This window comes from Epinephelus fuscoguttatus, linkage group LG5, assembly GCF_011397635.1.
Source record: "Epinephelus fuscoguttatus linkage group LG5, E.fuscoguttatus.final_Chr_v1".
NCBI lineage: Eukaryota > Metazoa > Chordata > Actinopteri > Perciformes > Serranidae > Epinephelus > Epinephelus fuscoguttatus.
Genome location: NC_064756.1, coordinates 11,133,840 through 11,148,890, shown reverse-complemented (window position 1 = coordinate 11,148,890; position 15,051 = coordinate 11,133,840). Strand labels below are relative to the sequence as shown.

General features: G+C 41.7%; 1 protein-coding gene across 2 annotated transcripts in view; it reads left to right on the top strand.

Annotated features, from left to right (window-relative positions):
- The window catches only part of LOC125888876 (beta-galactosidase-1-like protein 2), a 30,786-nt gene that overhangs the window by 12,727 nt on the left and 3,008 nt on the right, over positions 1–15,051 (top strand). For both annotated transcript variants that reach the window (XM_049576508.1, XM_049576509.1), the window contains 9 exons: positions 3,404–3,547; positions 4,278–4,358; positions 6,348–6,454; positions 8,877–9,023; positions 9,550–9,621; positions 10,009–10,087; positions 10,231–10,318; positions 13,033–13,147; positions 14,749–14,865. In XM_049576508.1, the coding sequence (XP_049432465.1) occupies positions 3,404–3,547; positions 4,278–4,358; positions 6,348–6,454; positions 8,877–9,023; positions 9,550–9,621; positions 10,009–10,087; positions 10,231–10,318; positions 13,033–13,147; positions 14,749–14,865 (950 nt within the window). The remainder of the gene's footprint in view (positions 1–3,403; positions 3,548–4,277; positions 4,359–6,347; positions 6,455–8,876; positions 9,024–9,549; positions 9,622–10,008; positions 10,088–10,230; positions 10,319–13,032; positions 13,148–14,748; positions 14,866–15,051) is intronic.

Genomic DNA, 15,051 nt, shown 5'->3' with positions numbered 1-15,051 from the left:
TTAGGAAACTGTGTCTGGGTCCACCGCAGGTTGCTTCCAGGACGAAGCGATTTATGGCACTCAGATGGCACACTTCATCTTACCTAGCTGCTTACATTTAGTGACTCTTATAAATAGTCGCCATTCCTCCTCCTCGACCCGACGTCCGCGGGGAGTTAAAATAGCAGCAAACATCGGGTAAAAGTTCTGTGAAAGCACTGGACTCACCAACAGTCAGCCACGTCTCAGTCACATAGAGAAAATCCAATCCTCGGGAAGTCAGGAAATCCTTCAGGATAAACGTTTTGTTCGCTAGCGATCTAGCATTTACCAGCCCAATCCTGGCAGGAGCCGGCGGGTCTACGGTGTTAGCTGTCCGGGGAGCCACACACAGAGGCCGCAGGTTGCGCAGATTCACCCCGCGCCAGCGGGGACGAGGAGAGCAGGGGCCCGCGGGGCTGGAACACCTCATCCGGGCCGACGACAGGTACCAGCCAGGCGTTGACAGGGTCCAGCGAGTGCTGAGAAATAAAGAGGCGAGGCATTGCTCCATACTCAGTTCAAGAAGCCGTGGAAGTGCTCGCCAAACAGGCCTTCAGCCTTACCAGCCGACCGCTGCGTTTACCCCGGCAGCAGTGGCGTTTATACGCTGGAGAGGTGGAGCTGGGGCAAAGTTTTCCTGTCTTGTTGCTTCATTCATCCCCAGAACAACACATGCGCAAGCCAGGTAAGCTTCTTTACGACAATACGCGCTAGAGCTCATGGGAAATGTAGGCTTCATTCCGGGAAAACACGACCGCTTTTGTCCACAGGGTCGCCAAAATAAACTCAAAATGAAAGTTCCTTGTAGGGGCTTTAATGTAAAATATCTTACAAATATGTAATTTAGCTTACTTTGTGGGGACATTTCAGTAGGGCTGAAGTAGTGCTTGTTTCTATATTCAGTTAAGCTGTTGATTTTTTTTTTTTTTTAATCAATCAGTTACCCTTTAAAATGTCCAAACAAAAGTGAAAATGTACTCGTAATCCCAGAGCCCAACGTGATCATCAGTCAGTAATCCATATTTAATTTGGAGTGATATAATACAGAGAAAAGCTTAATAAATAATAATCAGTTAATGGAATTTAATTCTCTGCTTATTGAATAATCAATTAATCCTCCAGTTGTTTGAGCTATGTGTCAAAAACACATACGCCATAAGATATTTAGGTTGGATCACCTTGTCCTGGCTGTTGTTATGGGCCTTAGAAGTATAAAGGGTGCCAGTACAATATTAATGTGAAAAAGCCAACGGCAGATTCATTCAGTATGTACACTCCAATATCTCCCACACACCAGATAACATGGTCCACATGCTGCTTTCGGGGCGGTTATATTTTTAGTATAATGCACAGTCCTGGCATACATTATAGCACCTGTTTCACAATTGTAAAGATTAATGGAAGCTACACACTCTGCTATCACCGACTTGAGTGCTCTCAGAAACATCTTATTTCAGACACACAGTGCAGAGCCTCAAGCTTCCTTTTTACTCTCTGTCGTTCCCAGCAGCCATCCACATCTTAACAAAAAAAATGTCCTGAAAATGAAAGGCTTCCTTATATATTTTCTCCTCAATGAGAAAAAGGAAAAGAAAAAGACCCTCACCACGCAGAAAGTGTCACAGCTATGAAATGAACATTGGGATATTCAGAGGGGATTCGTGTCCTTGACAGTTCAGTGCTCTGCACACTGCAACACACCCAGCAGTTGGCCGCAGCTAGTGCCACCGCCATGAAACCAACCGAGTCGGCTCTGTCACTCACCCCGCTCAATTGTTATTCACCAAGGCTCATGCCCTTGATTCAAATCATTAAAGTCAGTCCAATTTGACTACTAAAGTCCAATTTGAATACTTAATTACTTTCTCTGCTATGTTCGCTGCAAAAATGTAGGTAGCTAATTTGTGCAGGGAGGTAGGCAATTTTTTATGGGTGTGAGCATTGCCCTGTAATGAATTATTCTAACCTGTAATAAGATGTGTGGCTGAGGTCCGTCTGTGTTTCAATTGAAGGGCAATAGGATTATTGAAATGGTGGCTTGTTAAAGCTGATGTCAAATTGATTTTTTTTTTTTTTTTGTTAACTAATGGGTCTACAGGCCCAGATACACCAAACTGACCAGAGAACTAGTGGCGACTGAGGCCCCCTGCTGCGTCACCTGACATTGCCGTATCTTGGCTAAAAATTTTCACATCAACACACCACAAAGACTTCAGCCAACAGCATATGATCTGGGCCTGCGTTAGAGGAAATAACTCTTCACAACAGCAGATGGCGTTCGTCTGAAATCGTCTTTCAAAAAGGGAGACTGTCTTGACACTAGTTAGCCAGTTAGCACATTAGCAAAACAATCCAATGCTGAAAGAACAGAGCATCTTTACTGTGAGCCAGTGAACAATAACACAAACCATCACTAAATGTTTCTGCTAAAGAGCTCAGTCTCTAAAGAAAAATAATCTTACTGTATCTAACAAGTTTATTTTGATCTCACACTCTCTTGACTTTAGGTTTTTGTTTACTTTCCTCACTTCTGTTTTTCTTCTCATGCGCTGAGCTGAACTGCCAGTCAGAGTGATTTCATACACTGATGGGCTTCGCCATCGCCAATGGCGGTGTTGACACTGATTCAAAATGCTGAATCTGCCACTAAAAAGCCAACAGGGACCGTAAGGGGTAACCGTGCAATGTGTGCTGCACTGTTAGGGCGACAGACGCTGACAGATAGCCCAACATTGGCATCAAGGTGATCGTGAGGATTGCAGATTGCAACCAACTGAAACTTCTCCAGGTTAGAATTCCTTCAGTATTCATTGTTTAAGAGGTTTTTACCAGGAGGTCTCCTCCTCTCCGAAACAAATAAATCAGGTGATTAAAACCAGTAAAAACACTGAATAAAGCAATGTTGTGTTACAAATCAGAGTTTCTCCTAAGCTTTTTGGCACCTCGCAGACAGGCAGCTCACCCAGCACCTGTTAATGTGTGCTTAGTTATTTTCTCTGGTAACTTAATGTGTGCTCACCCTATTTCTGATCTAGGTGTTATGGAGGTTTTTACTGGGAGCTGAATTATCCTCAGGGGTCTGTTCTTCTCCAAACAAATGAGCCTGGTAAACCAGTAAAAACACTGAATAAAGCAGTTTCACCCTAAAAAAAAATCTGCGTTTTTCTGATGGTCTCATCGTGAACCAAAATATGCTTCTTTAATTAGGTGATCATGTGCCAAAGAAAACAAATTTATTATATTCCTTTTTTGCCAATATATTCCCCTAAATCACACAGACTGGACCTTTAATGTTGATGGGCATTTATTATTCTCTGATTTATTTACTGTAATTAAGAGTGTAATTAAGATACATTATAGAATTTTTTTTTTTCTTTGACAGACATGATACCTGTGGTCAGGGAGATCCTTAAACAGGACATGTCCATCAACCTCTACATGTTCCACGGAGGCACAAATTTTGGCTTCATGAGCGGAGCGTTTGCAGTTGGAATGCCGGCACCGAGACCTATGGTGACAAGCTACGGTATGTGTAATGAACCTGTTTCTGACCAGAATTATGTGACTTTTAAATGATCAAAATTCCCCTTGAGTTGGGAAAAATATCATAAAGGGTTAATTAGTCAGGGTTGAACTAGTATCCACAAAGCTTGTAAAATATATTTGACTCAGGAGTGCACATATTCATCAAACATAACCTTCTTAAAATACAGCCAGTAAGTATCTGCTTGAAAAACGTGAACAGGAGGGAGATTAAAACATGATTAGGGTATTAAAAATATCTGTAGATGGCGCTGTCCCTACTCCTGAGCCTCTGACCTTCAACTGTTTGAAAATTTGAATATGCAGTACGCATTAATGAATTCATTACCTAATAAAATGCACGGGAAATGTAAATGAAAGATGGTACAATGGGTTTTATATCCTCCTCTAGGGTACTTAACATTGTAATGACCTCGTTCTTGAGAAAAAGAGGAGAATTCTGAAAAACCTCTCCACAGCAGGGAGGACCACCTCTGACCTTGAGCCGTCGTTATACCTGTGTTTACTCCTCTGAATACCTTTTACCTTTTTTTTTTTCCCCTCAAAAAAAAAAACTCAGTTTTCTGTCAAGATAACCCAAAATGTGTCTCGGCCCGCTGCTGTCTCAAGATGTTTGATAGGGGAGCACAGTGAAAGCATCTGCCACGGTAAGAGGCATCCCTGCCTCTCTCCGGCTCCCGAGCCTGCTGTTCTGATAGCGCATTATCTTTCAGATTACGATGCTCCATTATCCGAGGCTGGGGATTACACCACCAAGTACCATCTTCTGAGGAATTTATTCAGCCACTACCACAGTGAGTGTCGTGTGTTGTTGCTGAGTCGGGCCCCACATCTTCTGTCTCTCTTTCTCTCCCGTTCCTTTCATCTCCCCACTTAAGTTAATTCTCCTTGTAGAACCTGCTCTCTGTTGGCTAAAGTAGGATAACTTTGCATATGATTACAAGCATGGATTAGATATGGTTTTGTGTGTGTGTGTTTGTGGATGTGTTTGAGATCTCTGCCCAAGTCAGAGACCCTCAATTACTGCCCGTTGTGAAAATTACATACCAGGCTTTGTATCATGTTTATTGCTTATGCAGCTTTCTCTATTTGTAAAACAAGCGTTTGTGGTCGGGGGCAGAAGTCTTAAGTGTTTTGTGGCCAGGACTGAAAATGTAGCTTTTGGCAATCTGGGACCGAATCCAGCACAACAAGTTAAGTAACAATTTGCCCAGAGTTGTGGTGATTGAAGATAGTTTGAAAGGCTGCCTGTGCGTGATTCATCCTTATGTTCTGTAGTCTGCTGAACAATGAGCAGTGGCCTAGATATGGGAGTGAGTCTGAGAAGGCTTTTTGTTCTGCTCTGCAACTACAAACACATGACCTTGTTCTTTAATTAGCTCCTTTTGATATTTTATTATTGTTTAGACGTCATCGTGTCAGTCACTCTTTGCCCTGTGGTTTTGTTTTTTGCACAGCCTCGTATGGATTCAGGCTGATCTGTCAAAAGTCTAATTTGATCTTTGACAGCAACATTGCTCTTAAGATACACCTGTGACATACATGCTTTGTGGTTTGTCTTATAATTACCAAGCTGTCAAAAATTGCAAAAATACAGTTTATAATCTAGAAAAAGATAGACTACTGCCTGTGCACATGCGTTAGTCAGCTCACTCTTAATGGCTCCAGTTTATTTAAAGTTTTCATGCTCCTGAGGAGAAAGTCAAATGTCAAATTTAAACATATTTGAACCCTATCAGTTTCTCCCCCCAGCAACACATCGCCACAGCCTCCTCTGCACAACATTACATGAATAATTTGGGATAATACAGGCTTTGTTGTGGAAAAAATTCCAATCTGTCACAAAAAAATTTCAACGTGCACTCTTCCACTCTTAGTTTTGACACACTATATACACTAACAAAGGCACTGGCTTGTAAGCGCTGTAGAGAGCCATTTAGAAGGAAGTGTTGGCCGTTATCCTCGAAGCCTTCCTTAAGTGATCCAGCTGTTACCACTTGGTGATAAGGAAACGCTGTCAAGCCTTTTCCAGAGGGAGTGCTGGTGGCTCTGCATGCTTTAACACCTTTAAAAGCAGTGAGAGGGCATGGGCAACCACTGTTAATTGTTGTAAAGAGACTGTTTTGCAACAGGGAGCACAAACTGGATGCCGCCGGGGAGGGAAAATGGCTCACCCAAGGAGCATTTAAAGCTTTTTCCAAGGGACAGGTCACTTTTATGATTGGTATTGAGTGATTCTTAGGCTTCAGAGTATGAAGACTGAAGGAAGTCTACAGCTCTTTAGTGGCCCAGAAAAAGGTCCAGTCGCTTTTTTTGTGTGTTTTAGTGAATTGTTTTGCTGCTGGTTAATCTTCACAGTCTTGGCATCAGCTTTACGCAGATCATTGTCTTAGTTTGCTTATAGGCTTAACATGGTTTACAATGTAAATTTACAGAGCAGCCCTCCTCTGTCTTCCTGTCTTCCTTTTCCTTTCTCATAGATATGATATGTAGATGTACAAGTTTTTACCTCGGCAAGAGATTTCTTTAAAGATCAGGGAAATCCATCTTTAACTCCCTTCTCTGACCAAATTTACATATGTTAAGGGATGTACAGTATCTATGTATACATGTGGGCAGTCTATACATAATTTACAGATTCCCTTAGGAGGTTAGCTTGGACTTGTTTGCATCCTCTGAGGTAAATAAAGAGTAAAGGAAATGAAAATAAATTCATATACAGACAGACAGACAGACAGACAGACAGACAGACCGTATCCTCATTTTTCCTCCTTGTTTTCCAGCGCAGCCTCTCCCTGAACTGCCCTCTCATCAGGAGAGGAGAGCGTACCAGCCTGTTGTCATCCAGCAGCACCTGTCTCTGTGGGACAGCCTGCATTTCACTGACAAGGTAAGCTACAGAAGCGCAGTGAGTGCCAAAATAGGAGGCACGGAAATAATAAACATCATCCATGTAGTGCTGCTCAAAACAGAGTCTGAAGGTTGTTGACAGACAACCGCAATATATTAAATATTTCATGCATTAGTGAGAAACAAAAGCCAATCAAATAAACTCAAAGAGAACTTGCTGTTAATTATGTGGGTGTGTAGCCTGTTGTGGTCCGTGTGCTCTTCTTGAAAAATGTATTCCCACTGCTCAGAGAGCCGTGCATAGCGCATGAGATTCTCAAGAGTGATTCCCTAAGACTGTACTCGCTTGAAGACAGGTGTATATGCAGTACCAACACTTACAGTAGCTCTCATTACATCTGCAAGAGTTTCTGCTTGCCTTGATTATGACATATTGCATTTGCCAACTACCTGTTACCAGTAGTTATTATAATTTGGTAGCTTTGCTAACCATATTTTACAGTCAGTCGACAATAATAACAACACAGATAATCACAGTAATCTCCTGCAGTCTTGTACCTGCTGGCATTGTTCTTCAGCTTTATCTGTCGCCCTTTTTTACACAGAGCTCATGCAATACTGCCACAATGAAGACCTGTCATCACGCTAGCTTTGCTTTGTTACACAGAACCAAACAACGCCGGCATAATGCCACCCCCGTGTGTGATTTCAGATAGCATCAGGCGCTTTGGAAGCAAAAGAGGCATGTCAGGCATGATGTGTAACACGACAACGTCAACCTGTAGTGTGACATACAACGCATGTGTCAGGCAGCGCTTTACAAACAATAACAATTTCATAACATGGCAGTAACAATCATGTACCATCCCTGTTATGTGGCGGCTGATCTCGTTCTCTGCTCAAAGGGTAAGGAGCTGCTGCAACTCATCATCTCTCCAATTCTTTGAATCAGCTGTTTACTGCTGCCAGCGGTGGGTTGCATAAATAACACTTTGTAAAACACGGCACACCTGTCTTGTGCTGCCGGCTCACACTTTTTACACAGAAGTTGATTTGGCTCTTTTACTACCTTCGTTGTCGGCGTAAAGGTCGAGCAACTCTGTCCCCCCATTCCGTGTTAGTATCTTTCATACAGGAAGGCGAGGTGGAATAACAGACCTCGAACAGGCCTTTTGTGTCCATAACCTCAAGCAAATCTCTATTTTAGCACCATATCTCTATTAAGTTGTGCTGGTTTTGAACAGTATGCTCTGATAAAACATTACCATATGTGAGGTAACCTACGACACCCTCTGCACATCTTCCAGGGTGACATTTGGTCTATACAATTTATGACAAATCATAAGGTATACAGTAGAATATGTTCCTCTAATACATAAACTAAACCCCCTACAGACGTATTTTATTTCTTGATTATAAAGAAAATACAAGAATCTAATTTGAAGCAGTGAAAATCACAAATTAGGGCACAGATGTGGCTGAAAGTGAGTGAAGTGAGCTTGCAGCCATGCTCCACCACCAGCTTAAGCTCATAGACCTATCAAGAGTGGTCTGCAAAGGGAAGTAAATGAGTAACACTCCTCCCTTAATGAACAACTGCTGATGAGGTTCCTCTGAGCAAGACAGTCTCTACTAACTGCACTAGTGGCCTGCTCAGGGACTGGCAGTAGCCCTCTGTGTGCAGCTTTATGACTGTAAAGCAGGTTGTTGTTGTGGAAATAAAACATGAACACAACCAAAAACCTCTCCTTGCCAAGAGATGGGTTTCAAAACTGGTTTGGAGGGTGTCATCATGTCTGTTTGCTTTTATGTCCAGCAGTGTAGTTTAGCCATTTACACCATGCTCTTCAGGGGCATTTATATTCAAACCAGATGTAGCACGTCTGGCGGTCGCTTACAACATTAATTATTCACTCCCCGTCGCAATAATTTGCTTCCCTCTGAGACGACAATTACTTTGCCCCTGTCCAGCCACACGGCCTCGTTTCAAAAAGAGCGTTTGCTCTTCAGAGACTTCAGAGAGACTGAGTGGGATGTCTGAGTTTGATATTGTATCTGTGTGTTTGGAGGTACGTGGTTAATCGTGTCACAGCAGCGAGTGTTTATTGTCTCATGAAGAGTGCATAATGCACCTCCCAAGGGTATGCAAAAAGAATGCTGCTGAATAAAAGAAGTGCTCTGAACGCCAGACAGGAAAGCTTCATTAGGTTTGATAAATCATCACTTTGGGTGAAGCCATCTTGCGAGTGGGAGATTGTGCATTGCGCATCATAGAAACCCATTTGCATTGAGAGTGGTTTTGAGATTGTGTGTTCACTTTAAATACAGCAAGCTTCATGTCGCCATTTCAGATAAGGGTCTTTAAATATATGAATTCCTGCATCACATTTTAACACCTGATTTCAAAGGTACATTATATGAACACCAAACCTTGTGTGTATCTCCATTACATATTTGTTTAGCCACTGAAGTCAGAGAGGCCGGTGAACATGGAGAACCTCCACGTCAACAATAACAACGGCCAGTCTTACGGCTACACGCTGTACGAGACCGCCATCACCAGCCAAGGAACCCTCAACTCGAAGAACAACGTCAGAGACAGAGCACTGGTAAAGACAGGAAGACAGACGCGCACACAATGCACCCGCAATCACACATTTACACTTTCCTTTGTGAGAATGTTTGCGTGTTTGTAGAAAACTGTGATCTGTTAGAAATCGCACCCCTGATCAGTGTACTTGTGGAGTACAATTAACAAGCTCAGGCTGCAAACAGTTGCTCTGGTGTTAATGTCAGACAGTCAGAAGAGCCTGGAGTTCTCAAAAGTTGGTTTCCAAAAACTTCAGTGAAACACTGAATGAAATGTGAAGTGAAATACATGAATGCTTCATGTCGAGGGCAGGTGGTATCTTTATTTCATGATGGATTACTCCACACATATACTGCATCATTCTACATCATTCTGACGCAGTGTGTGTTGTGCTAGGAACAAGTTTGGTGCCCCGCCTGAGCCCTTGTGCCCCTTTTATCTTGACGTATGGCCACATCAGCAACACAGAAAGTTAGAGCGGTTTCTCATGTGGGGTATTTTCATTTTTCAAAATATTTGCTTTCCATTTCATGTTTCCTTCCTAGGTTTTTGTGGACAAACATTTTGTGGGTGTTCTGGATTATAAGACGCAAGAACTTCCACTCCCTGATGGGAAGGTAACTTGTGTGTGTGTGTGTGTGTGTGTGTCCTTCCTTATGTAGTTAAGACCTCATCTGCTGTTAGCTACTTTCAAAAGCATATAGTTGTTAATATTTAACAACGTGTGAAAGCTTTGGGGAATGCTGATAGATGTTTTTTGGCAGCAAGGTCCCGGTATTAAGCCAACAGCAAACCTTCAAACGACTGTTTATCTTAACAAATTTGAAAAGTCAACTTCAACCTTGCAGAAAAGTGCAGACTCACATCGGCCTTGATCAATTACCAAAGCCAGACCAGCTGAAAGCAATTTTTGCCTCCTTTGTTACTTTGTAAATTCTTTCCACTGAGGAATACTGCTGTATTTCACTAATGCCTCTCGTGTTTTATGTATTTTTTAACTGAAGGGAAAAAGAACTCTAAGTTTGCTGGTGGAGAACTGTGGAAGAGTGAATTATGGGAAAACGTTGGACCAGCAGCACAAAGGTACACGTTGTTCTGTTAACTGACGGTTCTGTAGATGATCTCGCCGCATGACCTTTTTCATCATATACCTTGAAGGAAAGTGATTAACAGTGTTTTAAGATTCATTAGAAAAAAAAATCACAGCAGTGTTGACTCACCTTCAGGTCTTGTTGGAGATATCGAGCTTAACAAGCGCCCCCTCCGCGACTTCATTATACGCAGTCTGGATATGAAGCCAGGCTTTGTAAACAGGTTTGTGTCTTTCAATTATTACCCAGTTTCCCTCCGTGTTTGTGTTTCTCTGTCAGTACGCTTGCCTGCTCCTGATTCAATCCAGCTGATTATCTCCTTGCTTAACACAATTAGAATGGGAACATGATGGTAAAATGCAGAAATCAAAACACAGCCTTCCAATTTGGCGTCTCATGTTAAACATGTTAATTTATAAGCATTACAGCAGGTAGATTACTCAGCTGGAGTCAGTTAAGATCTTTGTTGTTATCCATGTTCAAGAGGCTCAACATGATGAGGAAGTCTTTTTGTTGCTAAAATTAAAGTGGGAACATCAATTTGGTGTTTACTTTTTTCACATTAAAGGGTGATAACACATGGTGTTCATAACACACAGTACTAGCAGAACAGATTGTTTTGGTGTGAGTTGCCACGTGTTGGAGATATCTTATATAACGGAACTAGATGGCACTTGGCTTGTAAAAGTGCCAGAAAAAATACCCATCAGCATTGTCTCCTTCCAGAAGTCTTGATCCGGCTACTCAAGATAATCCACAGACCTTGTTGTAAGTGTCACCTGCACTGAACTATGCCCAACAACTGAAGGAAGTGTGCATCTACTGCTAGCTCACCTGGCACCATGTGAGCTAGCTAACGTTAGAGCTCAGACAAGGAAGAGGTTATTAAAGGGGAACTAATGTTTTTTCAACCTGGGCCCTATTTTCCGATCTACTTTTGTCTAAATGAGTGATAGGATGTTCAATATTTGTCATTTCTCCAGTATGAAGCTAGGGCTGACCTGCCTGCAGCCCGTGAGCATGTGCTATATTAAATAATAGGGCACTCAGACAGCGTCAAACAACGTCAAAATACGTCCACTAAAAGTGCATTTTTCCACACAGATAGGCTCGGATTGTTAGTATAATTATCCGACAACATAACGGAAAGGAGAAATGAACGTCTGTGTTTACCTTTAGCTGGATTGGGACATGTTCCTCTGCCTGTTGCAATTTTAGTATATGTGCTACCGAAGTAACACTGCTCCCTCTCTCTCCTTGTCCGCTCTTCAATTTCAATGAGCTCTGCATCCGTGTACGTCCGTCTACTCCATGTCATCAAATTCAAATGGCTCATCCAGATCCAGTTGGTCAAAATCAGGTAAAAATTCAGCCATGACTACTCCAAACAGAGTAACTCCTTGCGTTTGTAAGGTCATTCCAGTGGTAACTTCCTGCAACAACTCAAATATCGTGAGATGTGAGATTTCAGAGCCAGACTTTCACTCTCTGAGTGAGTGTTTTGATTTGCCACAACAAACATGTCCGAATTTTTACCCAATTTTGACCAACCGGATCTGGATGAGCCATTTGAATTTGATCACCGTCCGTATTTATTTGAAGTACACGGAGTACACGGATGTGCACGGATGCAGAGCTCATTGAAATTGAAGAGTGGATGAGGAGAGAGAGGGAGCAGCAACAGGCAGAGGAACATGTCCCAATCCAGCTAAAGGTAAACACAGATGTTCATTTCTCCTTTCCGTTATGTTGTCGGATAATTACACTAACAATCCGAGCCTATCTGTGTGAAAAAAATGCACTTTTAGTGGATGTATTTTGAGGTTGTTTGACACTGTCTGGGTGCCCTATTATTTAATATAGCGCACGATCACGGGCTGCAGGCAGGTCAGTCCTAGCTTTGTACTGGAGGAGTGTCAAATATTGAACATCCTATCACTCATTTAGACAAAAGTAGATCAGAAAATAGGGTCCAGGTTGAATAAAACATTAGTTCCCCTTTAATGTTTACATCTTGTGCAGTCATGAGCATGAGCATCAATAGGAGATGCACACTTCCTTCTGCGTAGTGATAAGGATTTACATTTGGACAGGTTTTCTGGATGCCAAAGGCTGTTTTAGATGCAAAATGTCATTTGCAAATTTGCAAACATGGGGAGGAGACCTTTAATGTGCCATCCATCCCATAATCAGTCATTAGGTCTGGTAATTTATCTACAACAGCCAAGCATTATAAGGTCATTTTAGCAAGACCCAGAGAAAATGCATTCCCCTCGTTATGTTTCCATATTACAATATTATAGTGCCTTTCTATGCTGCTAATCATGTGCCCTTAACCCTTTCTAATCATAAAATCTATGCTGATATTCAAAATTGATGACCCAACTCATACAGAGGGCCGCACAGGTAATAAACAAAAAGGCCTGAAGATTAGCTGACCTTCTAGTTTCTTGTATTTGTTCTCAGTAGACTATCTGCATGTATTTTAAGCCAATTTTGTGTTTCTCCTTTTGTATTGAAAAATTGAGTCTCTTCACATCAGCACCGTTTTGAAAATGTCAAGGCCTGAAGCTTTGTATGAGTGAACACTAAAAAAAAAAAAAAAAAAAAACATAACCAAGGAAGGAAATTTTTCTTCTATCATTGCGACCTTTTGAATTTACTTGAAGGCAAACTATAACCTATAGCCAAAAGAAAAAGTGATACTGAATATTTCCCCCATAATTCATGTCCAAAGTAAATGACATGATACACTGTGTACTGAGCCCGAGCACCTAAAAGTCAAGTTTTGGAGGAAAAACAGCAGCAGACTGCATCTAAACAAAACCTTTCAGAATCTAGGTTTGCGCTTTCACACCATGACACACAAAGTGTTGTGGAGAGTGTCATCTGTTATCTCAGCAAAATGAAAAGTGAAGTGTATTCTCCTTTTTACAGACTTGAGAGTTCAGGCCACTGGATGTCAATGCGTCAGCGGCAGACCTTCCCAGGGTTTTTCCAGGGGAAACTCTATGTGAACAGTTCTCCCAAAGACACCTTCATCAAGCTCCCTGTGAGTAGGACAGCCACAGGACTAACAATCTAACCAAACTGATACTTACATCTCTTAAGGCCCCGATACACCAAGCTGATGGTCGTGTGTAGCCCTTTTTGGTGTGGTGTGTCCTGCACTGTTGCTCCTCATTGGCCCCCATTGGCTTTTTTTTTTTTTTTGGCTGATTCAACATGTTGAATAGGTGTTGGCGACAGCAGAGCCCGTCGGTGCATCAAATCACTGTGATCGACACTTCAGCTCAGCGCGCAAGAGAGAAACGGAAATGAGAAAAGTCAATAAAGGGCTAAAGTCAAGAAGAAGTGAGCACTATTTAACATTATTTTTCTTTGGCCATAGAGCTCTTTTGTAGAAACGTTGTATGACGGTTTGTGTTATTGTTCCCTGGTGCACTGTAAAAACGCTCTGTTCTGTCACCATTAAATTGCGTTGTTCACGTGCGAACTGGCTAGCTAGCATCAAGATGGTCTTCTAGTATTACATTTTGATTACATTAGTCTGCTGGCATGGAGAGTTATTTCCTCTGACGCAGGCACAGAACGTACGTGCTGATTGGCCATCGGTTGTTGTCTTTACGATGTGTTCATGTGCAAATTTTAGGCCAAGACAAGGCGACATAAGATGACACAGCAGGGGGCCTTCATCGCTGCTCGTTCTCTGAAGTCGATTTGGTGTGTCTGGGCCTTTCGACAAATGCTAAACCAAAAATGGAATATACTTATTGTTATTTTGTCTAACCTCTCATAGATTCACAACAAAAACGAAAGTTACAGAAGATCAAGTAAAGACATATATTAAATCAGATATGAATGTCAAGTTTTTCTTCCCCTAGATTTAACAGAAAGCAAGCTGTCTACACTTTTATAGACAATTTACATACCTCCAAGCACTGGGTTGTATGTTGTTTTGGTAAATTATTAATACCTGAGCTTTGGCCAGACTATTTTGGTTGCGCATGACTTATATTTATTCACACAGTAAGCTGTCTTCATCAAGACAATAGACAATCTCTTCCTACTTACCCACTTAAGAGGGATTAATCTTTTACAGTATACTTTGGTTTGATTAATATTTTTGATTGAATCAGTCTTAACCTCATCCCAAATACTTTTTTTGTCCCCAGAGAAATGTCTCTGTAAGAATCTTTATTGAGTGCCGGCTCACTTATAATTAATTGGACGTAGTTTCACAATAATATTATTTCATTAGTGAGAAGAGAGAACATCTTAAAAGGCCTCTTACAGAAAAAGGTTCTGTTGATGATTATCCAATTTTTATGCAATTCCATGTAATGCTGTTACTGATTGAATAAGTGCCTCTTTACCGTCCTGTTAGACTGTATATCTCTCTGGGGTTTTTATTTTTTTTTTAGCTTGTAACTTTTCTCACAGTTTTCCATTGCTGAAGCTCAAATTGAAATGGCTGGATGCAGAAGAGCTAAGAGGCACAATTAACAACAACTCAGGATGTATTAAGCAAAAGATGCAAATCATATTAGAAAGGAAGGCTTGCAGTGTGTTGTTGGTGTCCTTAACATCTGTCTTGTTTTTACCCATAAGCATTTAATTGGCTAAGCCTGCTTATTGCGGTTGTGTTCACAGGGCTGGAGCAAAGGTGTAGTGTTTATTAACGGCAAGAATCTGGGACGCTACTGGTCTATCGGTCCCCAGCAAACTCTCTATGTCCCCGGGCCCTGGCTTCACAGGGGGGATAACCAGGTAAAGAAACTCTGTCTTATTTGTATGTGCTTACAATTCAGGAGACGCTTTTGCCATCACTGAGTCGCACAGCCCAAGGATGACATCTTCAAATGTCTTGTTTTGTCTGATCAATAATCCAAAATCCAAAATATTCAAACCATCACAATGGGGAAGCTTGGATAAGTAAAAGTTTGGCTTTTTTTT